Genomic DNA, 26,330 nt, shown 5'->3' on the forward strand with positions numbered 1-26,330 from the left:
GATTCCCAGCACATATATGTTGGCTCACAACCATCGGCAACTCCAGTCCCAGGGGAACTGATACCCTCTTCTGACCTTTGAAGGCCCCAGACATTCATGTTATACAATATGTACATTCAGGCAAAATACTCATACACAATAAAATAATAAATTAAAGATTAAAAAGAATTAATTATTGTTAAAATTCATAAACCTGTATATCAGAAAGAGTTAATTTTAATGTCTGACCTTTAAAATTGTTCATATATATCATACATTGGTGTTTCAGGAAACCCCTCACCCCTCCATTTTAGCCGGAATGGATCACCTAAGAGGGGTTGAGTGGACAGTCATCATCCTGACATGCCAGTACAAGGACAGTGTCCAGGTCTTTCAGAGAGGTAGGTGACATGCCTTCCTACCTTTACCTTAATCTGGAACTCTCCAGCCCTCAGTTACCGGACTCCTGTTGCACCGGGAGCCTTGTAGACCTGGGTTGGAACAGACTTGACTTCTCCTAGTCTTGTGACTTGATCCACATGTCATTTCACTGGCCTTTAGTTTTCTTTTCCTTTTTATTTTTTTTAAAGGGACTGTTTTTTAAAATTTATTTATTTTATGTGCATTGGTGGTTTTGCCTGCATGTATGTGTGAAGGTGTCAGATCTTAGAGTTACAAACAGTTGCTAGCTGCCATGTGGGTGCTGGGAATTGAACCTGGGTCCTCTGGATGAGCAGCAAATGTTCCTAGCTGCTGAGCCATCACTCCAGCCCCAGCCTTTAGTTTTTATTTGTAAAATGAGGGTAACAGTACTTTACCTCCCAAGAGTTTGGGAAGGATCTAGTTATCTACTGTATGAAAAACTAAGCCAGTATAATCAAACGACTATTAAGAGGCTTTGGGTCAGGTGGGTGGTGACAGTGTGTGTCCCAGCATGTATTTTGATCACAGAACTGGAGGTACGGCAGAGGCGGGAGCAGATCCCTGCTGGGACCCTGTTACTGGCTGTGGAGGACCCCCAGACCCGAGTAGGTAGCGGAGGAGCCACCCTCAATGCGCTGCTGGTGGCTGCTGAACACCTGAGTGCCCGTGCGGGCTTCACCGTGAGTGTTTCTGAGCTGCTGCCCCTCTGGCTCATGACCCTGTTGGGACTTGGTTGTTTCTATGAGCTTCAGCTCTCCTAGTTTGTTGAGCATTTGGCTTTTGAATTGGAGTGTGTAAGTTGGACACACTCATCTCCGCCATGCCATCCAGGTAAAGGCAATAGGCAGTGCCAGTCTGTGGAGCATTTTTAGAAAGGAGGCGCCAGAAACCAGGCATGGTAACACTCAGAAGGCTGAGGCAGGAGGATTGCCACAAGCTTACAGCCAACCTGGGCCACACAGTAAAATAAAATCATCTCAAGAAATTTGGAGCCAGGCATTGGTGGCGCATGCCTTTAATCCCAGCACTCGGGAGACAGAGGCAGGCGGATCAGAGCAAGTTCCAGGACAGGCTCCAAAAAAAAAAAAAAAAAAAAAAAAAAAAAAATTGGAGCCATTATCTCAGTATTCAGTAGGATGCTTTCCGGCTTGCTTTTCTTGGAAAAATTCGAAAACCTTGCTGTGGGTATGATGGCACATTCCTGTTATCTCCGCACTTTGGAGGCAGAGGCAGTGAATTCTGTAAGTTGAAGGGCAGGGTAGTCCACCGTGAGTTCCTGCCAGCCAGGGCTACATAGTGAGACTTTGTAGCCAAAACAAAACAAAAGCATTCATAGATCTTGCCACTTTATACTCTCCTTCCCATTAGGCACCTGTTCAGTGGAACTGATGGGTGACCTCCCTTTGAGGAGGATGTGTGTCAGTGTTTCCCACAGGCTCTGTCCCCTAGCTATGTTACTCAGTCACCTTGACTGCATAGCACAAAGATGTGCAGGATGGTGGTCTTAGTTGTAACCATTCCCCAGCAGTAGAGGTGGAATTGGCAACGGGTGGGAGTACTGTGGTCGCCTTTGGAGCTGATACCTCCCAGGGCACTCATCTGGCCTCCAATTGCTGCCTGTTGTCTCCCCTCCAAATAAGTCAAGGAAGTGTCCCAAGTGAATGGCCTCCTGTCAGGCTATTCCTTGCCTAACTGTCCTTATTGATTTTTTTTTTAAATTTATATATTTATTGAGACATTGTTTCTCTGTGTAGTCCTGGCTGTCTTGGAACTCACTATGTAGGTCAGGCTGGCCTTGAACTCACAAGAGATTTTCCTGCTTTGCCCCTTGAGTGCCAGGATTAAAGGCGTGTGCTGCCATGCCCCACATGCTCATTGGTCTTGATCTTGCCTTTTTTTTCCCTTTGGATACCTGTGTTGGAGTACCTCTCTGGACAGGAGGGTATCATCCTTAGGTGCCATCTGCCTAAGGCCTCTGTCAACAGGGCTCTTCTGCTCTTGACAGGTGGTCACATCTGATGTCCTACACTCAGCTTGGATCCTCATCTTGCACATGGTAAGTGGAATAGGTTGCGCAGAGGGTCGGAATCTTGGTTCTGGCGATTGGATGGGACTTTAGGAGTGTTACCGTTGTGTGCATGCAAGCTGTTCATTGTATAAATCCAGAGAGATCTGAATGAACCGAAATGTCTGGAAACTGGGAGCTGGTTAGGTCTGTATTTTAAACAAATTAAAAGGTCCATCTACAGATGGAGAGAAGGCTCAGTGGGTAAGAACATGTACTGTGTAACTATGAAAACCCAAGTTCAAATCCCCAACACCCTTGTAAAAGCTAGGCATAATCAGAGGATTTAATGCCCTCTTTTGGTCTCTGCAGGTACATGATGCACATACAGACATACGCATTAAAAAAAAAAAAAAAAAAAAAAAAAAAAATAGAGGCAGAGCCTCAGGGAGACTTGCCTTGCTTCAGACTTGCTGTGAAGCTGAGAACAGACTTATCTTCTGATTCTCCACTTCCCAAGTGCCGACATGTGCAATTTATATGATGCCAGGGTTTATACCTAGGACTTCATGTGTGCTAGGCAAGCATACCACCAACTGAGTCTCATCTCTGATTTACTGAGCTTATGCTTCTCTGTTTTTGAGGCAGTGTCTTACTGTGTAGCCCTGGATGGCCGGGAGCTCACTATGTAGACTAGGCTAGCCTCAGAGATCCACCTGCCTCTGCTCCTCAAGTGCTGGGATTGATGGCATGTGTCACCATGCCTGACCAGCTTGTGTTTGTTAAAAAACAAAATTTAGAGGAAGTGTGAATGAAAGGCTATTTGAGTTGGCTCAGGGGTTGAAGGCACCTTATGCCAAACCAAGACCCATGTAGTAGAAGCAGAGACCCGATTCTTTTTGTTGTTTGACCTCTACTATATTAGTGAAAATCTGATAGAATATATCTCAAAGTGAGGGCAATACTTAGTGATCCTCAGGACGTTTTTTCCTTTTGCATATATACATTCTCTGATTTTGCACATTAATCATGTTAATTGTAAAAATTCAAAGAAGAACCATCAATAGAATACTTTCTAAAAAACTTCCTCTACTTAATGCCTACCACCCTTGTACAGTGTTCCAGCTGAGGTGGATTCCCTCTTATGAGGTTCTGCTTGCCCCACAGGGCCGAGACTTCCCCTTCGATGACTGTGGCAGGGCCTTCACTTGCCTCCCTGTGGAGAATCCACAGGCCCCCGTGGAGGCCTTGGTATGCAACCTGGACTGCCTGTTGGATATCATGACCCACCGGGTAAGGCCAGGTAGTTGACAAGGATGGCCCATCTCAGATAGAGCCAGATTGCACATTCTAAGCCATCAGGGAGGGTCTGTGTGGCTCAAATGGGAAAAGAATCCCAGAAATAATGGTCTGCAGTGAGCACAGCTAGAACTTCAAGCAGTTAGTTTTGGGGCCTGGTGTCATGATGCATGGCTTTGATCCGAGCACTCAGGAGCAGAGTCAGGTAGGTCTCTTAAGTTCTAGTCCAGCCAGACCTACATAGTGAGACCCTGTCCCCCCAACACAAACAAGAAGTAAAGAAGTACAGCTTGGGGTTGAGAGGGAAGGGGGTCAATGTTGACATCATGGCTCTTGAGAGGCCCTGTTACTTCAGCAGCAGACTCCTCTGAGATTAACTGGCTGGGAGAGCACACAGAACAAGCCAACACAGGGATGAAAGAGTAGTGGAGGGGCTGGGCCTGGCCACTAGCTAAGTTCTCTCTTTCCTCTCTTTCCCCTGGTCCCCTGCAGCTGGGTCCAGGCTCCCCACCAGGTGTGTGGGTCTGCAGCACCGACATGCTTCTGTCTGTTCCTCCAAATCCCGGTGAGCCTGGGATGGCGTAGGACCGCTTTCCCTCTCCACACCTCCGGCTGGCTCTACCTCTCTAGCCCACCTTGTTTCAGCAGCCTACTTATAAAGGAAGCATAGGTCAGACCAAGAGGCTAGCATTGCTCTGTTGAGCCTCAGTCTGCTCATCTGTAGACTTGGGAGCTGATTGTGGTGCCTCATGCCTTTAATTCTAACTACTTATGAGGGGGTGCAGGAAGAGTTGCACAAATTTAAGTTATAATGAGTTCTTGGACAACTTACACCCCTACCAGGAAAAAACAAAACAAAACAAAACAAACAAACAAACAAAAAAAACAAAACAAAAAAGCACCACCCAAATAGAAATCACCAGAACTGCCTCGCCCCTTTGGCCCACAATTCTTTGTGGAAGAACTTTAGCGGAGGAGGGGTTGCCATTTTCCTGGAGGAATGTCCATTTGGCCCTGGAAACTATATTTTCCCTTTTAGATCTTCCCAGATGCCCCATCTTTGTGCCTTTGCTTCCTCATGGCTGGGCTCCTTACCTTGCCACCCTGACTGTGCCACCCCATAGGGATCAATTGGAATGGCTTCAGGGGAACCAGGGTGATCGCCTTCCCTGGGAGCCTGACCTACGCTCTCAACCATGGAGTCTACCTCACTGACTCGCAGGTATTACTCCTGGGTACAGCTGGGCTGCCCTGGACAGGGGTGTGTTGTCCTTGGTATTCCATGTGGTCTTGAGCCTGAGAAGTTTTCCTGTGTGGCACAGCTCTGGTGCTCACTCGCCCCTCCATGTCAGGCTGTGTTCAGGTACCGAGAATGTGATAGCCACTAAAGCCCACCCTCAGCCTTCTTCAGGTAGAAGTCTGCGGCGCTTGTGGCCCCACAAGTACATTGGTACCTGTCAGATTTGTGTCTTCTGATGTGGAGACCATCTGCTGGCCCTCTATTGCTCCTGTCCCTAACTCTGCTCCTCCCCTCCACACAGGGCTATGTTTTGGACATTTACTACCAGGGCACTAAGGCAGAGCTGCAGCGGTGTGTCGGGCCTGACGGGCTGGTACCACTGGTATGGTTGCTGGGCTTGAGATGAGGGATCTTGGGAACTTTTTAGAAAGGGGGGGGCAGTTTCCCTGTCTTTCTGGGGAAAAGCCCAGAAAGAACCAGAACTTAAAGATATTCAGGAGAGCAGATGGAGCCAGAGTCCATGGAGCAGGTAGACTTGGAAGTTCAGGGTTTCGTCCTGTGCCAGAAAGCAACCAAATTTGAGTGAGTTAGAGAATGCGGTAGAAAGATGCAGAAGCAGTCCAGGATGGATGTGGGTGGGAGTGTTGATAAAGGTGTGGAACTGGCTTTGGCAGGAGGCCTCAAGACCAAGGGGGTTCTGTCAGGTGCTTTGGTAGGAGCTGCCCACACCTGGAATCTGGGGGCTGGGTGGTCCAAAAAGGTCCATACCTGTTACAGTACCTGACCTTGTGCTCATCACATGTGCTTGGCTCTAGGCCCCGCCACGCTCAAGCCTTGTGTGTCCCTCCAGGTCTCCGGGGTTGTCTTCTTCTCTGTGGAGACTGCTGAGCACCTTCTGGCTACCCATGTGAGCCCGCCTCTGGATGCCTGCACCTATATGGGCTTGGACTCTGGAGCCCAGCCTGTGCAGGTGACTGAAGAAAGGCAACTGGGGTCACCTGGCTGGGGGTGAGATGCTGTGTGCCAGCCCTTTCCCCTTTGTGGGTCAGCGTCTCTGCAGCTGCTGCCCTGCTAATAGCTGTGCTTCTTCCCTCACCCAGCTGTCTCTGTTTTTCGACATCCTGCTCTGCATGGCTCAGAATGTGAATAGGGAGACCTTCCTGGCTGGGCGGCCCCCAGAGATGGGGCAAGGTGGCACAGATGTAGCAGGTTACCTCAAGGGAGCCCGAGCCCAGCTGTGGAGGGAGCTTCGAGATCAGCCCCTCACTATGGGTAGGTATTGCTTTTTTGAGTGTTTTTTGTTTTTTGAGTCAGTTTTTCTCTGCGTACCCCCAGCTGTCCTGGAACTCACTCTGTAGACCAGGCTGGCCTTGAACTCAGAGACTAACCTGCCTCTGCCTCCTGAGTGCATGTGCCACCACACCCACTGGGTGAGTATTTCTTACTGGCCCTCTGGGGTAGAGGGAAAGCTGCCTCCTGCACTGTGCATTAGGTAGGCCAGCTCATGGACTGGACAGATGTGCTCTGCCCATCCAGAGCTCTCCATTTCGTGTCTTCCTCTTGTCTCTTGCTTTGGCTCCTTTCCCTGTGTGTCCACCTGTTGTCTATGGGTCTGGCACAGGTTGTATACATTCTGAACCTCAGCTTTATCATTGGCCCAAGTGGCTCACTGCTTTTCTGGTGTCTAGTGAGCTGGCGGCCTCCTGAACTTGCACTGGAGCTGCAGCGGGCACAGGGTTGGAGCCAGTGCTTTTAAAAAAGGATTTATTTTTTAGTTTAAAAAGTTAAATGTATGTCTGTGTGTCTGCCTGTTGGTATATACATGTGGGTGCTGGTACCCTCAGAGGACGGAAGAGGGCATTGGATCCCCTGGAGCTAGAGTTACAGGTGGTTGTGAGCCTCTTGATATAGGTGCTGGCAATCGAATTCTAGCCCTATGTAAGACCAGTGTGTGCGCTTAACCACAGAGCCATCTCTCCAGCCCCTGCGGTCCATACTTATGTCTTCACAGTATATGTCCCTGATGGTGGCTACAGCTATATGACTGCTGATGCCAGTGAGTTCCTGCATAGGCTCACAATGCCTGGGATTGCAGTGGCACAGATCGTCCATTCCCAGGTGGAGGTGAGAACTGTTTGCCCCTTAATAGGTGGCTGCTGGGCACTTGAGGTCAGATGAGATGTGGGCTTCAGGAAAAGACCCTGTGCTTGGAACAGTTTACCTATAAATTAAGGTGCTGTCTCTATTTTAATTATTATTAACTATCTTTTTTGTTTTTATTTTTTTGGAGATATGGTCTCATGTAGCCCAGCCTGACCTCAAACTTGGTATGTCTCCAAGGATGACCTTGAACTTTTTCCCCCCCCTCAGAGACAGGGTTTCTCTATGTAGTGCTGTAGACCAGGCCGGTCTGGAACTCACAGAGATCCACCTGCCTCTGCCTCTTGAATGCTGGGATTAAAGTCAGGTGCCACCACACTTAGATATCCCAGAGGTACTGTAGGCTCAGAGACACCAAGGCACTTATCCAAGGCCACAGAGCCAGGGAGCTACATCAGAAGCTAGGAAAGACCTCTCTGCAGCGTCTCTGTGGAGACAGACACATGTGGGTCTGGTTAGTGCCATGATGCTGGGGCACAGAACAGATGGAGTTCAGAGGTTGCTCTTGGGATAGGAGTAGCTGGAAAGACCCAGTGGGAAACAAACATTCTTTGGCTTAGGCCAGACCAGGTCTAGCAGGGGATCTGGCTCTTTGAAGTTCCCGGAGTACAGTGGGCCTTTATACTTCCCACCCAGAGATTTGTTTCCAAGGGAGAACTAAAGTAGCCCTTGGCCCTGGCCTTCAACTTTCCTGATTTTCTTTCCTGGCTTCACAGGAGCCACAGCTGCTAGAGGCCTCATGCTCTGTGGTCAGTTGCCTGCTGGAGGGCCCTGTCCACTTGGGGCCTCGGAGTGTCCTGCAGCACTGCCACCTGAGGGTGAGGCCCCACAGCATGGGCAGGGCGCGGCGGGGGTGGGGGTGGGGGGCTGGGGATGGTGTGGTGCCATTGCTCAGCATTTGTCTGGATGTCACATGTACCTGCTTCCCACCTCAAGACACCTGCCCTCCTTCCTTCCAGGGCCCCGTTCATATTGGTGCTGGCTGCTTTGTGAGTGGCTTGGATCCTGCCCACTCTGAGGCACTGCATGGCCTGGAGCTCCATGACCTCATCCTGCAGGGACACTATGTTCGGCTGCATGGCTCCCTGAGCAGAGCATTTACTCTTGTTGGCCGTCTGGACAGCTGGGAAGTAAGCATCTACTGCATGTTCCTTTGCCTCCGTCTTCAGACTTTGGGGGAGCCCCCAGGGTCTGGCTCTATCCTGTCACAGTGGTCTCTGAGCACTAGGGGGTGGGGGTGTCGCCAGATGTCTCAATAGACTTTCAAGAATTTTATCCCCCTTTTAGAGGCTGGTGATTAAGATTTAAAGGAGGTAGCTAGCCTTGGGTCCCGTGGCCACTAATGGCCCTCATCAGGAGTAGACCTCAGGATTCTGTTCTAAATCCTAGGTATTTGGGCAGGAGTGTTAAAGTGGTCTAAAAGAATCTGTTCCTGTGTGTGTCTCTCTCTTCCAGTCCCTTTTGGAGCATCTGTTCCCCAGCCTCTGGCCTGGTGTCCCCTATTCCCTTTGAAAGGGGATTCCCTGCATTCCTGACTGCTTCTTCCTCTTCTCCCAGAGACAGGGGGCAGGCATGTATCTCAACATGTCCTGGAATGAGTTCTTCAAGAAAACGGGCATTCGGTAAGTAAGCTGGATGCTCCAGCAGGCCTCTGTGGGCCTGGGCGGCCAAGTCCCTGAGCAGCCCTGTCCAGTCGTCTTACTGCCCTGCCAGGCCTTCTGGAACAACTGGGGTCTCTCTAGTGCTCCCCCCATGCAGCCCTAATTCCCTGGTTGTACTTACTGTGTTTACACTTTGAGATTTTTATTCAGTATCTTAGGCAAGGTAATGAGGCAGCATGGCCTCCATCCCCTCGTAATACACTATTGCCTCCCATGGGGGAATATGTCCCATCTCCATGAGGTGACAGACGGGCCAGGGCTTGGGAAGGAGGCAGGAGCCTTAGTTTCCTTCCCACTAAAGCACCTCTCTGCATCCCAGAGACTGGGACCTGTGGGACCCAGACACGCCCCCCTCAGATCGATGCCTTCTCAGTGCCCGCCTTTTCCCTGTGCTCCACCCCACGAGGGCCCTGGGGCCCCAGGACGTGCTGTGGATGCTGTACCCCCAGGAGGACAGAGGTGAGGCCCTGCGGGCCTGGCGAGCCTCTTGGCGCCTGTCCTGGGAGCAGCTGCAGCCTTGCCTGGACCGGGCTGCCACACTGGCCTCCCGTCGGGATCTGTTCTTCTGCCAGGCCTTGCAGAAGGCACGGCATGTGCTAGAGGCCCGGCAGGACCTCTGCCTGCTTCCACTGATCCGGGCTGCTGTTGGTGAAGGTTGCTCTGGACCCCTGCTGGCCACACTGGACAAGGGTGAGTGTGCTATGGAGTCAAACTGTGGTCTCCTGCCCTGCCTGCCCTCTAGCCACCAATTAAAAGTACTAGGGGGGCATGCAATTCTAAACTAGAAGAAGCACCCAAGTTTAGTTTTTAGAAAGCTTCCTCCTTGTTAGTAAAGCTTTTAGTGGGAGATTGAGGTTCAGTTGCTAAGCGTCTGGGTCCTTATGGCATCTACAGGCCTGTGTGTTCTGTACAGAGTGCCAGGATGGGGGTGCAGAGCTCCAGCAGGGACCTGGCATATGGCAGCTCTCCTCCACTGTAGATGGACCATATGGCCTGGTAGCTAAGATTCTTAGCCTTATAGAAAATGCCTTATTAGTGGCCCTGAGAAGATTGGAACCTTTTCCTTGTTTAAGTCACTTACCTATGGCCACACAACTGGTTGAGACTAAGACTTGAACGCATGTGGTTTGACCCCTAAACTCTCTTAAAATTATGTATTTAAGCCAGGTGGTGGTGGTATGTACCTTTAATTCCAGCACTTGGAGGCAGAGGCAGGTGTATCTATCTGATTTTCAGGCCAGCCTGATGTACAAAGTGAGTTCTAGGGCAGCCAGGTCTACACATAAGAAACCCTGTCTGGAAAGAAAACATTTTTTAAAAATTTATTTGTGTGTGTGTGTACATATGTACGCATGAACTATTTGAAGACAACTTTTTCTCTCCTTTAACCATGTGGGTGCCAGGGGTTGAATTTGGGCATCAGGTTTGGCAGCAAGGGCATTTACCCCAGGCCTCCTTAGAAACCCAAGCCTGAACTCTTAACCACTCTGATGTCTCAGACAGCAGTGGAGGGTACATTTGGGCTGGAGCTAGCAGAGTAAAATCTTTGCTAGGTAGAGCAGGATGCATTCACAGGCAGGTGTACAATTTGACAAAAACTGGCAGGAATGAGGAATCTGGAGTGTTGGGGGACTGTTGAGACTTGGGGCAGAGCATTAGAGGCCAGCAGCCTTCTCTTCTGAAACGCCTAACTCCTGGTCCCTCAGTTGCAGCTGGGGCAGAGGATCCTGGTGTGGCAGCCCGGGCTCTGGCTTGTGTGGCAGATGTTCTGGGTTGCATGGCAGAGGGCCGAGGAGGCTTACGCAGTGGGCCGGCTGCCAACCCTGAGTGGATTCAGCCTTTCTCATACTTGGAATGTGGAGATCTGGTGAGGGGTGTGGAAGCACTTGCCCAGGAAAGAGAAAAGTGGCTGAGCAGGTGGGTGTTGATCAGTTAGAACCCATTGAAAAGCCACCAGGGGCAGAATCGATCTCATGGTAGTGGAAACTCAAGAGTTCAGATTGACCAAGACAGGCAGTCTACTCCCAGCTTGGGGCTCCATGCGACTGGCTGTCTTCCCGCCTGTCAGGCCTGCCTTGCTGGTTCGAGCTGCCCGCCATTATGAGGGGGCTGAGCAGATCCTGATCCGACAGGCTGTGATGACATCCCAGCACTTTGTCTCCACCCAGCCGGTAGAGCTGCCGGCACCTGGGCAGTGGGTGGTGACTGAGTGCCCAGCCCGTGTGGATTTCTCTGGTGAGTCCCTTGGGTGAGGTGTGGGTAACTTCCTCAGGGCCAGGCTGGCAGGCTCTGTGACCACCTTTTGAACTGCTCTAGGTGGCTGGAGTGACACACCACCCATTGCCTATGAGCTTGGTGGAGCAGTGTTGGGCCTGGCTGTGCGGGTGGATGGCTGCCGGCCCATCGGGGCCAAGGCACGTCGAATCCTAGAGCCTGAGCTGTGGCTGGCGGTGGGGCCTCGACAGGATGAGATAACCATGAAGATAGTGTGTCGGAGCCTGGATGACCTGCAAGATTACTGCCAGCCTCACGCCCCAGGTCAGGACAACTAGGACATTGTTAAGTGGGGATGGTAGCCACAGTCAGCTGGGATGAGGGCAGAACTTGGAGGTTCATCCACAGAGGACTGCTGACTATTGAGGATCTGACCTTAGGGCTAGCCAGCATGTTTGAGTAGCCCTGGAAGACTAGAAAGGGCTGGAGGTCCCCCTTCTTAGATACAAACTAGCACAGGATAAAGTGACACATTTGCCAGTGGTAGAGAGCCGTGATGTTCTGTTATGGTTTGAGGATGGGGCCTGCATTGTCCTACCAGAGGAGATCCATCTTGGGCTGGGAAATTGCAGTGGAGGTAAGCTAAGTGGTGGCCTAGGAGTGCAGTTCCTTCCTTTGGTTTTATCCATCAGGAGCCCTGCTGAAGGCAGCCTTTATCTGTGCGGGTATTGTGCATGTCCACTCAGAGATCCCTCTGCATGAACAGTTGTTACACTCCTTTAATGGTGGCTTTGAGTTGCACACCTGGTCAGAGCTGCCCCATGGCTCTGGGCTTGGTAAGTAAACCCTGGGCCCTGCTGTCCACCTTTTTTTTGTCTCAACTCCTCAGTCTTGCTTATGATTCTGGTCCCTGGCTTCTGTGCAGCAGAAAGAGTGGGGTGGGGCTGGGCAGAAGTGGTTCGTGACTCACAGTGCCCTCCTCTGTTTTGCAGGCACCAGCAGCATCCTGGCAGGGGCTGCCCTGGCTGCCCTGCAGCGGGCTGCAGGCCGGGCAGTAGGCACAGAGGCCTTGATCCACGCAGTGTTGCACCTGGAGCAGGTGCTCACCACAGGTACAAAGTGATCTAGGGAGGTGGAGAACTGACATTTTCCATAGACCCTTACAGTGGGTTCCCTAGATTTACCAGTAGCCACATAACTGTTACTCCTTAAAATGGTTATAGTTTCCTTATCACATTGATTTCTGATGCTCTTCAACTTGAAATGTTTTATCTCAAAGGAGCTAATGTCCCATGAATGCCTTCTTGAGGACCAAAAGCTGTTGCTTCTTTCAATTTTGTGTCTGAGCGTTTGGCTGCAATGTACATAAATGAACCTTGTCTGGGGTCCAGGAAGTGCAAAAGAGGGGGCTAGAGTCCTTGGAGCTGGACATGGGTAATGAGAACTGAACCTGGATACTCTGAGAGTAAATGCTTTTAAAGTGCTGAGCCAACTCTCGAGGCCCAATTCCGCCTTTCTTTTATTATTTCTTTAGTGGGGCCAGGTGCTCATGACTGCCCTACTGCAGGCCATCCTTCAGAATCTGTGGGGCAGATCTAGGTTTGCAAGATGGACCTTTCAGTCTTCTTCCTGGCAACTTGACACTCTCTTGGGCAATGGACATTTGTTCCCTATATGGTAAAAGAGTGAGGGCCCAGTTAAGACTATTCTCTGAGATGTCCTTGGCACCAGACTTCTCCTCCTGGCCATCATGGCCCTTGGAAGCCGAGCATAATATAAAACAGCCACATATTTGTCTGGTTCTAGATCCTAGACTGTTCTTTTCACCTAGGAGTCTCAGCTCTGGTATATCTTGAAGGAAACTGTCTCAAAGATGTATGGGGTCTTCTCCAGCTCCTCTGTCGCACTACCTTTTTTTGTTTTTGTTTTTTTTTTTTTCAAGACAAGATTTCTCTGTAGCTTTGGAGCCTGTCCCCTGTCCTGGAACTTACTGTGCAGACCAGGCTGGACCTGAACTCACAAAAATCTGCCTACCTCTGCCTCCTGAGTGCTGGGATTAAAGGCGTGAGCCACCACCACCCAGGTGTAGCCCTACTTTTGTACTCGTGTCTTATAATAGCAGTCATTAGCAAAAGAGATATGGGAGCTTTCAGTTTCCTTTTGAGGTGTGCCATTCAAGTTCTTTATTTGTTTAGCTGACATTTATTGATGATAATCTACTCTACTGGGCCCTGGGGATAAAATGAGCAAAAACGTGTCCTTTTGAGAAAGCCATGGGCAGGACCTAGTCACTAATCAGTAGCCACTGGAGTGAATGTGTCATTTGCAGCTGCACGAAGTGCAGTATATTCTTGACATTTCCAGCTCTCTTATATGGTGGCTGTAAAATTGTAGATGCTTCTTGCTTTCTGCATTCTGCACTTTAGATTCTTAAATATGGAGGGATTGGAGGTTGGAGAGATAGCTCAGTGGGTAAGTGCTCATTGTACAACATGAAGACCTGACCTTATATCTCTAGTACCAGTGTGAAAATCTCAGTGTGAAAGCATGTGCTTATGCCCTGTCCTGGAAAGTGAGCACCAGAGAATCCTCAGGGCTCATTGGCCAGCCAGTTGGTGGGCTCCAGGTGGTAGAGGGGCTGGAGAGTTCCTAGCTGTTGAGCCACCTGTAAATCTAGCTCCAAGGGATCTGACACCTTCTCATCTCTTGGGGCACTGCATTCATGTATACATACCTACACACACACACACACACACTTAAAACATAAATTTTTTTTTAATTAACAAGTGGAGTGTTGACCTCTGACCACATGGGTACATAAGTCACTCATATTTGTGTACACACATGCATATGCTGCCTCAAATATCAAGGACAATACCCCAGAGCAGCTTGTTTTGTCAGATTATCTATCTACCTGTTTATTTATTATTTGAAGTACTAGTGCTCATGTATGCTAATGGCCTTGAACTTTTTGTTTGCATTGAGACAGGGTTTGTGTGGCCCAGGCTGTCCTGGAACTGGTTCTGTAGACTAGGCTGGCCTCAAACTCACAGAGATCCACCTGCCTTTGCCTCCCAAGTGATGAGATTGAAAGCATGCACTACCACTGCCCAACAAACTTCTTTTAAAAAAAGTATTTTTCCTAGGTTTCTTATTTATTTTATGTGTGTGGGTGGTTTATCTGTGTATATTGTCTGTGCATTGCATGTAGAGATATTTGCTGAGGCCAGAAGAGGGTGTTGGATTACTCTGGCTCTTAATGTTAGCCACCATGTGGGCACTGGGAATTCAACCTGGGTCCTCTGGAAAAGCAGCCAGTGTTTTAACCCTGGAACTGTATCTCTAGCCCTCTTTTTTTTTTTTTTTTTTTAATTATTTTGTGTATCTTTGTGTGAATATGTGTGCTTGTGGGTGCCTACAGGAACAATCAGGTGTAACGAGTACGGTTTTTCCGCCGCCACCGCTGGTCTTGTCCTGCTCTTGAGCCAGCCCCAAATAACACTCAGAGACTCTGTATTTGATACAATGCTGTTGGCCCGGTTACTTGTTTCTTATCGGCTAGCTCTGTCTTAATTATTAACCCATTTCTGCTGATCTATGTATTTTCACATGACCTTCTCTTACCGGGGAGGCGGCTGGCGTCCAGCTCTCTCCATACTCTCCATCTTGACTCCTCCTTACTACTTCCTATTTCCTCCTTGTCTCCTAGTCCCTCCTATCTTCCTTTCCTATTGGCCAACAGTGCTTTATTATTATCCAGTATGAGAAACATACAGAATGACATCTCCCATCAATCAGGTATTTGATTCCCTTGTGCTATTGCTACAGGTAGTTGTGAGCTGTTAGATATGGGTGCTGGCAACCAAATTCTGCTCCTCAGACAAAGCAGTAAGCACTTTGAACTGCTGAGCCATCTTTTTGCCCCCATGAACTTATCTTCAAACACTCTTAGAAGACAGATTGCTGGGGCACTGGCAGATTACATGGAAGCCCTATCTTTTGATGTGCCTTGTGCCTATTCTAATTATGTTAGATTTGCAACAAAACTTGGGTCTTGACTGCTGCTCCTTTTCTTTTCTGGAATTGGCCTGCTGTCGTGGCTCACTGGTGTCTTCCCATTCTGGTCCCAGATAGAGGGCTGGGTGAGGTTGAGCCACAGAGGCACCAATAATGACAGGACTTTGGGCTCATAGGAGGTGGCTGGCAGGACCAAGTGAGTGGCCTAATGCCTGGCATCAAGGTGGGACGCTCCCGGGCTCAGCTGCCCCTAAAGGTGGAGGTGGAGGAGATCACTGTGCCTGAGGGCTTTGTCCAGAAGATCAATGACCACTTGCTCCTGGTGTACACTGGCAAGACCCGCCTGGCACGGAATCTGCTGCAGGTGAGCTCAGCCCCTCAATAAGGAAGGCACTTTCTTGGCTGGACCCATTCTCACCACTTCCATGCCTCACCTGCAGGATGTGCTGAGGAACTGGTACGCTCGGTTGCCTACTGTGGTGCAGAATGCCCGCAGACTGGTGCGGCAGACTGAGAAATGTGCTGAAGCTTTTCGCCAAGGTGAGGTATTTATTTATCCACAACTGTCTTGTCTTGGGCCTCACACAATGCCACATATTGGGCCCTTGAACCTCCCGTTTTCTCCTTGTGGGAGCCCTATCAGCATACAATTTTTCTCATGGGAAAGGCCCTCTGACCCCATTTATCAGGAAACAGGAGAAAGAAGCTTGGCCTTGCCTGAGTTGCAGGGAAGTGTGAGCTGCTCAGAGCCCCAAGGGTGAGGCTAAAGAACACGCTAATTGCTTTGTGCATATTAGTCTTCAACCTTGTGCAGTTGGCCCTAATACTGTCGAAGAAGTACCTTTTGACCCTCCTTTCCCTCTGCAAAAGAGTATCAACTGAGTATCTTGGCCTAGGCAAACCATTCCCCCTCTCCCAACCCCAGGAAACTTGCCTCTGTTGGGCCAGTACCTGACCTCATATTGGGAGCAGAAGAAACTTATGGCCCCAGGCTGTGAGCCGCTGGCTGTGCGGCGAATGATGGATATCCTGACCCCTCATGTGTATGGCCAAAGCCTGGCAGGGGCAGGTGGTGGGGGCTTTCTCTATCTGTTGACAAAGGAACCACGACAGAAAGAGGCTCTGGAAGCTGTGCTGGCCAAAGCTGAGGTATGTGTTGCTGTCAGGGTTGGAAGTTGGTTGGCATGAAATACCCCACTGTGGCCTATCAACTCATGGTCCTCCTGGCCCTGTACCAGTCCAGCCTCCAAAAGCCCTCTCAACTTCTTCTCTCTTGTCCAGGGCCTCGGCAACTACAGTGTGCACCTGGTGCAAGTGGACACTCAGGGCCTGAGCTTGCAGCTGCTAGGAAGTGACAACCATCTTTGTGGGGCTGGGCCCTCTGAAGCAGGCAACACTTAAGAGCGACAGCTGCATTTCCCTTCAGTGGAGTTCAGTTGCTATTCATCACCTACCTCTTCAAGGCTGCTGATAAAGAAGCAAGATTGGGCAGAAGAGGCAGTGTTTGTAAATCGGACCGTACTTCATGGCTGGCAGTGGTTAAGGCTTGGCCTCTGCTCCACCTGGACTAAGGAAAATCTTAATGATAGTGTCCCATGTAGATTTTATAAATTCCATGACCTAGTATAAGCCTACTAGGGCCTTAGAAGGGATGACAATCAGACCAACCCTGATGATACACTTTTAGAGTCTATCCCCATGTTCAGCTTTGATCCTCAGCCCTCTATTGGGGGGTGAGGGTGGTGGTGAAGGTCTATTTCCAGGTCTGTGGCAGTGAACCAGTACAGTGTACAGAAAGTTTTTGATAACCTAAGCCTTTTCCAGCAACATGCCAGACAGTGCCAAGGGGATCTAGTGGCAATGGGTTCTCAACACTGGCATTCTTGGAATAAATCCTAATTTTCAAGGTTATCCTCAGAAAGCTCTTTCTTGGCAATAATTCCCACTTCTGGCACTGTAGGAAGCTGCTCCTGAATTGACCCAGCTGAACTCCAACACTGGATGAAGGCTCTCAATGTCATGTGACTGGGTATGGAAAGCTGAGGTCTCATGCATCTGACCTCGGGTTTTAGGGCTACTAGTCTCACCCAAGCAGCCATCCCTTCCTAGACCCAACACAATGACACGTCTCCAAGCAGTATCTTTATTATGATGTTTATTTGTGAACATCATAGCCTTGTCTTTAGGTCCCCAGGTGCCTCCAAGCTCTCATGCTGTCAGGTCATTGTGTCTGCTGTAGTGTGAGGATCACTCACGAAAAGGCACTGGACCATATGTTGCCTGCTTGGTCTCCTACCTCTCTCAGTTGGGAAAGGCTGTCCTAAAGCACCTCTCCCATTGCCTCCAGCCTCAATTGCTACTGGGCAGAACTTGGGAGTTGGTCCAGTTCTTGCTCTCTGGTTGCTACACAGTGGTATAGTCTGGGCCCCTGGCTTACCCAAGCCAGACAGCTTTGCATAGCTCTTTGGCTATAGCTACTTAGAAAACAGGTCCTGAAGTCTGGTGGGCCACATGGCACCACATGGCTGCTACAGGCGCAGCCTCTTGATGTCCTCACCACGGAAGTCTATACGCAGAGCCAGCACCTGCCGCACTTCAGCGGGGGTGAGGCGCCATGTCAAAGGGCCAGAGTTCGCGCCCCAGTAATCTAGTATCTCAGTCACCTGTGGGTGAGAATAAACTAGTCAGTAGGGGTGAGTATTCTGAGGGCAGCTCCTGTGCTTTTACAAAGACAAGGCAGGGACATATAGGAAAGTGCCTTGTGGAACTGCATTGCTAGCAAGTAACAGTGGAAAGGTTCCAAACTTGGCTATGGACTCTTTCCAGTCACTTTCCCAGGCTAGGTAGAGGAAGTCACGTACCCGCTCTAGATTGAGGATTGTAGCCATTTGGGAGAGCCGGGCAAACTTGTCTCGGATGGTCCAGGTTGTCACCGTGGTAAGGTATGCAATGAGTGACCTCAGTTCCTTGTCAAACTGCAGACCGCCTAGCTGCAGGAGAATGAACACAAAACTTGTCTATTTAAGGCCTGCTCCTATGACGCAACAGAACTTGAGTCCAGTGGTCCTCAGAACTGGGAGGGCAAAGGCTGAGATGGTTCACTGTAGAGGTGTTTGCCACCAACCCTGATAGTCTGAGTTTGATTCCTAGAACCCACATGGAAAACCTACAAGTTGTCCACATGTACTCCCTACCAAGTAAATAATGGAGAGGGAGGGAGGGATATAATATATAGAGAGAATTAAAAAATAAATAGAACTAGGAAGCAAGACCTCCACAGGGCCTGTGACCCAAGTCTGTTCTAGTATCTCAGAAGCCACACAGAACTGGGCCTAGATAAGCAGCAGGGTGTGCTGGTGGCAGAGAGGGCCCATGTTCCTTTGAACTCACCCTGTTGAAGGTGGACTTCAGAACCACTTTTTCCAATTCAACAGCAACAAGGCTGGTCATGAGGCCAGTCAAGCTGTCATAGATGACTGGGGACAGGCTGACCTGCACAAAAGCTTGTATTAGTGGAGTCCATTCGGCCCCTCTGCCTTTACACTGGAGTCTTGCAATGAGACAGTTACATGAAGAGACAGTGTCCCCATAGGCTGTGACTCAGTAGGGCCTTTTGAGTTTACAGCAAGCATAGTAGGCCACAGGAGTAGGCCATAGTATACCAGTGAGGGCAGAAGGGGTAATCCGCAAACCCCCACTTACCTTAAACTCTGCCATCTGCTGTTCCAGGTTGAGGATGAACTGCTGTACCCAGGGGTCATTGGCCTCATAATCATTGAATTCTTCCTATGGTCAGAAGTAATTGGGGGCTGCAAAGGGCCTCTTTCTAAGAAGTACTACTAACCCTCACCCACGCCCCTCTGCCCTTTTAAATAAATGATATAAGAAGTTCTTTCTCACAGTAGCTTCTGCCTTTAAATTAGCCTGAATGGGTATGGTGTTTTACATGTGTAACCTGAGAGGCCGAGGCAGGATTGCTCTTAAGTTTGATGTCAGCCTTGGTTACACAATGAGATGAGACCCTTGCCTGATGAAACAAAAATAAAAACATTCACCCTTCAAAAACCAAAACCCAAACAAACAAACCAACCCTCTAACCAAAACCAGAAAAACAGCTTGAGTCCTAGGTTGGCCGGCAAACAGCTCTGGGCTGCAGCAGTGGTTCATGTACCGGTGCAAGTCTAGACCAGAGAATAAAGCTCTTAGATGGCTGGGTATGGCGACAGAGCACTTGGGGGGGCAGAGGCAGGCAGAACTCTGTGGGTTCAAGACTAGTCAGGCTATATGGTGAAACTGTCTCAAAAATTAAAAAAAGGGCTCCTAGGTCCATGATAGGCAAAATGTGCCTCTGTGTAAAGAAGAGTCACAAGAAGGCAAGATCCTTCACAAGTCTCTCTGAGCCACTCTGATGACAGGACCAACTGTTCCCTGGGAGGAATCTATCTCTGATGGGAGATGGAGGTGGGCTGACAGCACTTAAGGTCTAGTCTGTTCAGATGATTCACTGCCTTTGATGACTACTGTGGTCAGGCTGACCTCCTCGATGTTGTGGGAGACTGAGAGAAAAGTGTTGATCCAAGGTTGCACTTGCGGCTTGACTGCTGAACTGTTGAGCTCCGTCAACCCTTCCTGTACCGAGATAGAACAGAGACACATCAGACACATGCTCCACCTATCTTACCTTCCACCCCTCTCTTGATTCCTGCAGCTGAGCAGGCACTTCAAGAATCAATCATAGTGGCCGTCATGACAATAAAAGCCAGGAACCTGTCTCTTTCCAGGTCTCTGGAGATTCAAGTCCAGAGGTGAGGTCCTGAGATTGTCTTAGTAAATCTCAAAAGGTGATTTATTTCATAATGCCTGGTGTTAGACAGTGCCTGTGGCTAAAGTCAAGCATCATTGAACCATGTGGTTCAACTCCTCTGAACATCTTTCTGAGGGCTCTTGTCATTTTGGAGCCACCAAGCAAGAATTCTAAATGACAAGACACTGGTTTGTTCATGTGATATATGATAAGAAACGAAGTGGGCCTTTAGTCTAAGGGACTTGCATGCCTTCAGTGGCTCACATGCTTCATCCTTGCCCTGGCTCCACAGTGGAGCCCATGGTAAGCCAGCTAACAGTCTTCTCAGAACATCATGGCAGCAACATGAGGTCTTACCTGCAAGAGGTCTCGAAATTTGTTGGATACAGCAGCTAAGTCAGAAAGGCAGCTGTCAAACTTGGCCTGGGCCTGTTCCCCTCCAATGCCCTGATTGAACAGCTTAGTGCAGTCACTCTAGGGGAAAATATAGGGTTAAAAACTGACTGTGCTTATGCCATCAGGCTGTGAGCAGGGGAAAAGGGGGACAACATTCAAGTAGTCATTTTCCCTTTACTAGACTTCTCCAAGAAGATTTCTTACTGGTGGCTCTACTTTGCTTCCCTGCCCCCTGCCACAAATATGGGTTTTCTTTGTATAGCTCCTAGCTTTCCTGGAACTAGCTCTTGTAGACCAGGCTGGCCTTGAACTCACAGAAATCCACCTGCCTCTGCCTCCTGAGTGCTGGGATTAGAGGTGTGTGATACCACAGCCCAGCAAGTAGGTGTGTGTGTGTGTATACATACGTACATACATACATACATGCTAACAGGACTGAGGAGATGGCTTAGCAGTTATGAGTAATGGCTACTCTTTCAGAGGACCTACATGGCAGCTCACAACTGTCTGTACTTCCAGTTCCAGGGAATTTGGCACACTTACACAGAATATATGTGGGCAAAACATCAATTCACATAAAAATAAATAAATCTTAAAAAAAAAAAAAAAGCCAAGTGGTAGTGGAGCTCACTCTGTAGACCAGGCTGACCTTGAACTCAAAGAGGTCTGCCTGCCTCTGCCTCCCGAGTGCTGGGATCAAAGGCATGCACCACCACCTGGTGTTCTTGCCCTCCTTTAAAGTGTGTACACACATACACACACACACCACACCACACACACAAACACACACACACACACACACACACACACACACAAAAGTACCCCCTCCACAAGTTATATATTTAGAAAAAGATTATAGCTGGGTGGTGGTGGCACATGTCTTTAATCCCAGCACTTGGGAGGCAGAGGCAGGTGGATCTCAGTGCGTTCAAGGCCAGCCTGGTCTATAAAAGCAAGTTTCAGGATAGCCAGATTGTTACACAGAGAAAACCTTGTCTCAAAAAACTAAAAATAAATAAATAACTTAAAAATAAATAAAACATGCTTGCCCTATGAAATATCAGCATTATTATCCTTGAGGCATAGATAAGGAAACGGAAGCTCAGAGATTTTATAACTTGCTGAAATCGGTACAGCAGGATATGGAGCTAGATTCTGGCTGAGGTATCAGACCCAGGGTATTGTTCCTCTTACTGTTCTTCAGCCCTGACCCCTGCAAGGTGACCTGCTTGAAGCTTGTGGTGTTTCAGGTTGTCAACAACTGACTACATCATTTCTTGTGACATTCTTTACAAAGTTTATGCTGTTCTTTTTATAACAGCATCAGTCAGACTGCAGATGGACTGGTAGAAGACTCCGTTCCCACAGCAGCTCCCTCACTCAGTCTTTTAGCTTTCACCTCATCTGGAAACAGACCTGCTTATTGCAAAACGTTGGTGATGGGGCTGGAACAGAGTGTCTGCGAAATGCAAACCTCATTGATGGGAGTTATTCTGTCTTAGATACTTGCTATCTATCTCTCTCATTTCCTTTTTCCTGTTTTTTTTTTTTTTTTTTTTTTTTTTTTGAGACAGGGTTTCTTTGAGTAGCCTTAGCTATTCAAGAACTAGCTCTGTAAACCAGGCTGGCCTTGAACTCACAGAGATCTGCCTCCTGGCAAGTGCTGGGATTAAAGGTGTGCACACCACTGCCAGGCCCTGTTTTGTTATCTCTTTTCTTATGTGGCTAATTCTGCTGGCTGAGTTATGAATTTCCATCAATTTTATGAGTTTTCTGTTTTTTCAAACCCTAACAGACTGATATTAAAGATACAACTAGGAATAAATCTAGAGTGTTAACACTCAGAGAGTTTGGAGGTGGAGTGGTGGCCTAGCATGTGCAAGGCCCTGGATTCAATCCCAAGCTCAACAGCCAAGCATGGTGGTACATACCTTTAATCCCATTTAAACATTTCTTGCACAATAGACACTGTGCTGTTTGTATAATGTGTCACCTTATTTTATTTTAAGTTTTTTGGGGTAAATTCCTAACTTGGTCCATGTCTTGCTGTTTCCTCAGAGCCTCCCTCAGAAACCATATTAGTTATGAAGCCTCCTGCCTACCCCGAGGTCACACCAGTTTCCATAGGCAGCCTTTTGCCTCTGCTCCAAAACATCCTCTAGCTAGTGACCACCTTGGAGGCAGGACCCTAGCTTTCCTTCTTTCTGGGAACTCTAATACTTCACAGTGCTGCTCCATGCTGTCTTGTTTTTTTGAGACTCTTAGTACATACTTTATTATCTCAGTTTTACAACTGAGAGTCCAGAAACTTAAAACAGAGCTTGCCTAAAGCCATATAACTGGTTAGAGGTTTAATGGAGATTTGGACATCCTAGTAAGTGACTACAAGCCCAAGAAATTTCTACTATGCTCTGCAGTTCTTTTTTTTTTTTTTTTAAATGACAGCAGGGACTGGATCAATGGCTCAGTGATTAAGAGCACTTCTTGCTCTTCCAGAGGACCTGGGTTCAGTTCCCAGCATCCATGTGTGGCAGCTCACAACTGCCTGTAAATTCAGTTCCAGGGGATATGATGTCTCTGGCCTATGAAAGCACCTGCACTCATGTGCATATAAACTTTTAATGCCACATACACATCATTAAAAAAAATAAATCTTTAGAAAAAGAGACAGCAACTGGCTTTATTCATGATTTAGTAAACCTTAATTTTATTTATAGAAGGCTTTATCATAATTTAAAAAAATTAATGGGGCTGGAGAGATGGCTCAGCAGTTAAGAGCACTGGCTATTCTTCCAAAGGTCCTGAGTTCAATTCCTAGCAACCACATGGTGGCTCACATCCATCTGCAATGAGATCTGGTACCCTCTTCTGGCTTGCAGGCGTACATGCAGGTAGAACACTATGTACACAATAAATAAATCTTTTTTGTTTATTATTTTTTTCTTATTATGTGTGTATGTTTCTACGTGAATGTAAGGTGTGTGTGTGTGTGTGTGTGTGTGTGTGTGTGTGTGTGTGTGTGTGTGTAAGGGCTCATGGAGGCCAGAAGTGTGTGCTGGATGCCCAAGAGTTGGAGTTACAGGGAACTGTAAGCTGCTTGATATGGGTTGGTGCTGGGAAGCAAACTTGGGTCCCTGGAAGAGCAGTAAGTGTTCTTAACTGCTTAGGCAGCTCTCCAGACCCTAAAACATTTTTAAAGTACTTTTATGAAGCATACTCAACTGTTAATTCACAAGAGCATTCAACAAACCATCACCAGGGCAGAACTGAAATCTGTACCTCATTGTATAGGACAGAGAACTGTGGCTCAGAATGAAAGGATTTGGCCATGGTCATCTTCCCCAGCAGGCCATAGATCCCTTGCTAAACTGCCAATCACCACTGAGCTCCTACCAATGTGGCTCTGTGTCAGACAATGCTCAGTCACCTCAGGACAGGTGTTTAATGCCCTTTCTCCAACAAGAGTGGCTCTAACTACTAAGAAATATCCTTTGTACCTCCAGAGTCTTCTTTAGAGTTGAGATATTGTCACTGCACACTTCCACATTATTCAGGGTCACCTGGAAGATGATGAAAAAGAAATGTTATTTCCTTATCACTGGGCTTGCAGCCCACTCCAGCAATATCCAAAGTGGCTGATAGCTACATTTCATGTGGCTCAGAGAAGTACTAGCTTGAGTTTAGACCCAGCTATGGAAAGGCAGCACCACTGTTATTAGGCAGCCAGCTTGGTCCAGGCTCCTAACCCTGACATGTATGATAAAAAGTCAGGTAGTGATAAACACTATGATAAAAAACGAAACAGGGATGGAGACAGAAATTCAAAGTGGAAAGCCTTTAACAGTAGAGTAAGGATTAGAATCCACAAATCCCTAGTATGGGCTAAGGGCTACGAGCTTAATGACGCACCTGTCCCTGAGAGCAGGCGTAGAAAGAGCAACCATAAAAAGTGGTATGGGGACCGGAGAGACAGCTCGTCAGATAAGAACCCTCATTGTACAATCGTGAGGGCTGGAGTTTATATGCCATTACCTACAAATGCCTAGAACTACAGCTTCAAGCGCTCCAAAATCTTCTTTTGGACTCTGAATGACAAGGCATGCATACTCTCCTTTCCCACGTGCATTTAATCTCTCATGGATACACATATACACACAGATAAATAAATCATTTTAAAAAAAAGCAGTAAAGGTGATATGGCTCAGTTGATAGGCTGTTTACAGAACATACATAAAGTCCTGGCTTTGATTCCTAGCACTGCCTAAACCAGATAAAATAGGGCTCACCTATAACTTCAGTACTCAGGAGGTGAAGGCAGAAAGATCAAAAATTCAAAGTCACTCTTGGCTACATACATAGTGAACTGAGGCTTACCTGGGATATATGAAACCCTGCCTTAAAAAAAAAAAAAAAAAAAAAAAAAAAAAAAAAGGCAGTATGGAAACAAAAGTGGTAAGGTAATATGACCATCTAGAGGAAATAAAGCATCTTAGGTTTGAGGTAGTCAAGGAAGGCTCCATGGTGAAGATAATGGTTGAACTGAATGCTCTACTGAATGCATATGAATGGTCTATTCATTCTAACTGATGAGTACACTCCACCACTGTGTCAGTCTCTCTTTGGCTCACCATCTTATTCCTTTTCTTCCCACCTGTGGTACCGAGAATCAAACACAGGCCACACTGAGTAAGGTATATCCCAGTCTCCTCTTCCCCCTTGATTCAGTCTCATGTAGTCCAGGTTGGTCTCAAACTCCCTCTAGAGCAAGGATTACATCCTGCCTCTAGTCTCCAAGTTCTAGAATTGCAGGCCTATGCCACCATGCTTGGCAGGAATTTTTTTTTTTAAATATTTTGCTTGCATATATGATATGGAGACCAGAAGAGGGCAGACATTGGAACCCTGGAACTGGAGTTACAGATCCATGCTGATGCTGGGAATAGAATCTTTTCCCATAAGAACAGCAAGTGTGGGGCCTGGAGAGATGGCGCAGTAGTTAAGAGAGCATTTGTTACTCTTGTAGAGGACCCAGGTTTGGTTCCTAGAACCCACATGGTAGCACACAACCATTCATAATGTCATCCAGTTATAGAGGACTTGACATTCTTTTCTGACCTATGTCAGAAAAGGCATGCACGGTGTACACACATATACCACACACAAAACACTCATACATATAAAATGAATAAATATAAAAAAAGTTAAAAACGAAATCCTCAGCAAATGCCCTTAATGGATAAGCCAGTTCTCCAGCAGCACCACCCCAATTTTAAGAGGATTTCATTTAGCCTACCCTGTTCTCAAACTTGCTATGTAGATGAAGCTGGCCTTAAACTCTGGATTCTGCCTCTACCTCCTGATATTACAGATGTGTGCCGCCATGCCCAGCTTCTGGCAGGATATTTTAGAGCAGGTGAATTCCATAAAAGCACAGCTATGGTCTGGGAATACTGATATAGAGGCTACCAGTGTTAGGATTAAAATATTTAGGAGAATCTTACTGCCTCTGACTATTTAGTGGGTGGCATAGCCTATGCGGACAGGGCAGGAAGGAGCCATGAGTGAGGACTTAAAGGTTTTAGGGAGAACCCCAGATCCAGAGGGTTTGTTTGGACTGGGGGGCCTGCTGTGTTTGAGTGCTCGCTTGTTGGCATCATGCAGTCAATACTCACGAATCATACTGCTGCTTAGGCCACTCTGAATGGGGTTGGGTAAGGTAACTGAGGCCATAACACAGGCCTGCTAACACTGAATATTTCCAGAGGAATAACTGTACTGTATGATGGCTTAGGGATAAAGGTCACAACCTAAGTGTTTCCTAGGCATTTAAGGGCACCAAGAATAAATGTCATAAGAGAAAATGGATATGTGTTCAAATGGTATTAACTTTTAGAGTTTCCCTTGGACTAACAATCTTTGTAAACATGGATTCACTGGGTTTATCCCTTACTCATGGCAAATGGGATGTCAGTAGAGTTGGGGAATTCATTTTGACAGCCAAATGAATCAAAGTGTCATACAAAATAGGTTTTGTGGGGCTGGAGAAATGGTTCAGCCATTAGCGGCTAGGTTCACAACCAAAACGTCAAAACAGGCTTTGTGGTGGGAGAGATGACATTTTAAGTGTTTGGA

At 47.9% G+C, this 26,330-nt stretch overlaps 2 protein-coding genes across 2 annotated transcripts in view; one reads left to right on the forward strand and one right to left on the reverse strand.

The window, feature by feature from the left end:
• Window positions 1–271: 271 nt before the first annotated feature.
• Window positions 272–16,909, forward strand: Fcsk (fucose kinase). Its single transcript, XM_051201373.1, has 23 exons — window positions 272–380; window positions 931–1,082; window positions 2,408–2,458; window positions 3,575–3,700; window positions 4,199–4,271; window positions 4,831–4,928; window positions 5,248–5,328; window positions 5,797–5,916; window positions 6,047–6,218; window positions 6,958–7,070; window positions 7,823–7,924; window positions 8,066–8,236; window positions 8,664–8,728; window positions 9,087–9,457; window positions 10,474–10,684; window positions 10,836–11,002; window positions 11,084–11,305; window positions 11,674–11,817; window positions 11,974–12,093; window positions 15,175–15,356; window positions 15,433–15,538; window positions 15,924–16,147; window positions 16,280–16,909. Exons 1-23 carry the CDS (start codon window positions 299–301, stop codon window positions 16,397–16,399), a joined length of 3,273 nt encoding a protein of 1,090 aa, XP_051057330.1. The 5' UTR covers window positions 272–298; the 3' UTR covers window positions 16,400–16,909.
• A 231-nt stretch (window positions 16,910–17,140) lies between these two features.
• Cog4 (component of oligomeric golgi complex 4) overlaps window positions 17,141–26,330 on the reverse strand; it is a 33,960-nt gene continuing 24,770 nt past the window's right edge. The window contains exons 13-19 of the mRNA XM_051201374.1: window positions 23,696–23,758; window positions 20,160–20,276; window positions 19,535–19,627; window positions 18,701–18,784; window positions 18,389–18,490; window positions 17,860–17,988; window positions 17,141–17,661 (exon numbers count right to left, since the gene is read on the reverse strand). Of these exons, the coding sequence (XP_051057331.1) occupies window positions 17,527–17,661; window positions 17,860–17,988; window positions 18,389–18,490; window positions 18,701–18,784; window positions 19,535–19,627; window positions 20,160–20,276; window positions 23,696–23,758 (723 nt within the window). The 3' untranslated portion in view covers window positions 17,141–17,526. The remainder of the gene's footprint in view (window positions 17,662–17,859; window positions 17,989–18,388; window positions 18,491–18,700; window positions 18,785–19,534; window positions 19,628–20,159; window positions 20,277–23,695; window positions 23,759–26,330) is intronic.

This window comes from Phodopus roborovskii, unplaced genomic scaffold (genome assembly GCF_943737965.1).
Source record: "Phodopus roborovskii unplaced genomic scaffold, PHOROB, whole genome shotgun sequence".
NCBI lineage: Eukaryota > Metazoa > Chordata > Mammalia > Rodentia > Cricetidae > Phodopus > Phodopus roborovskii.

Bases quoted from the DNA above. Each gene is read 5' to 3' on its own strand.
- Fcsk (XM_051201373.1), top strand. From the start codon at position 299: ATGGATCACCTAAGAGGGGTTGAGTGGACAGTCATCATCCTGACATGC. The intron at 5,329-5,796 runs GTATGGTTGCTG...GTGTCCCTCCAG, and splicing joins CTGACGGGCTGGTACCACTG to GTCTCCGGGGTTGTCTTCTT. The intron at 7,925-8,065 runs GTGAGGCCCCAC...CCTTCCTTCCAG, and splicing joins TGCAGCACTGCCACCTGAGG to GGCCCCGTTCATATTGGTGC.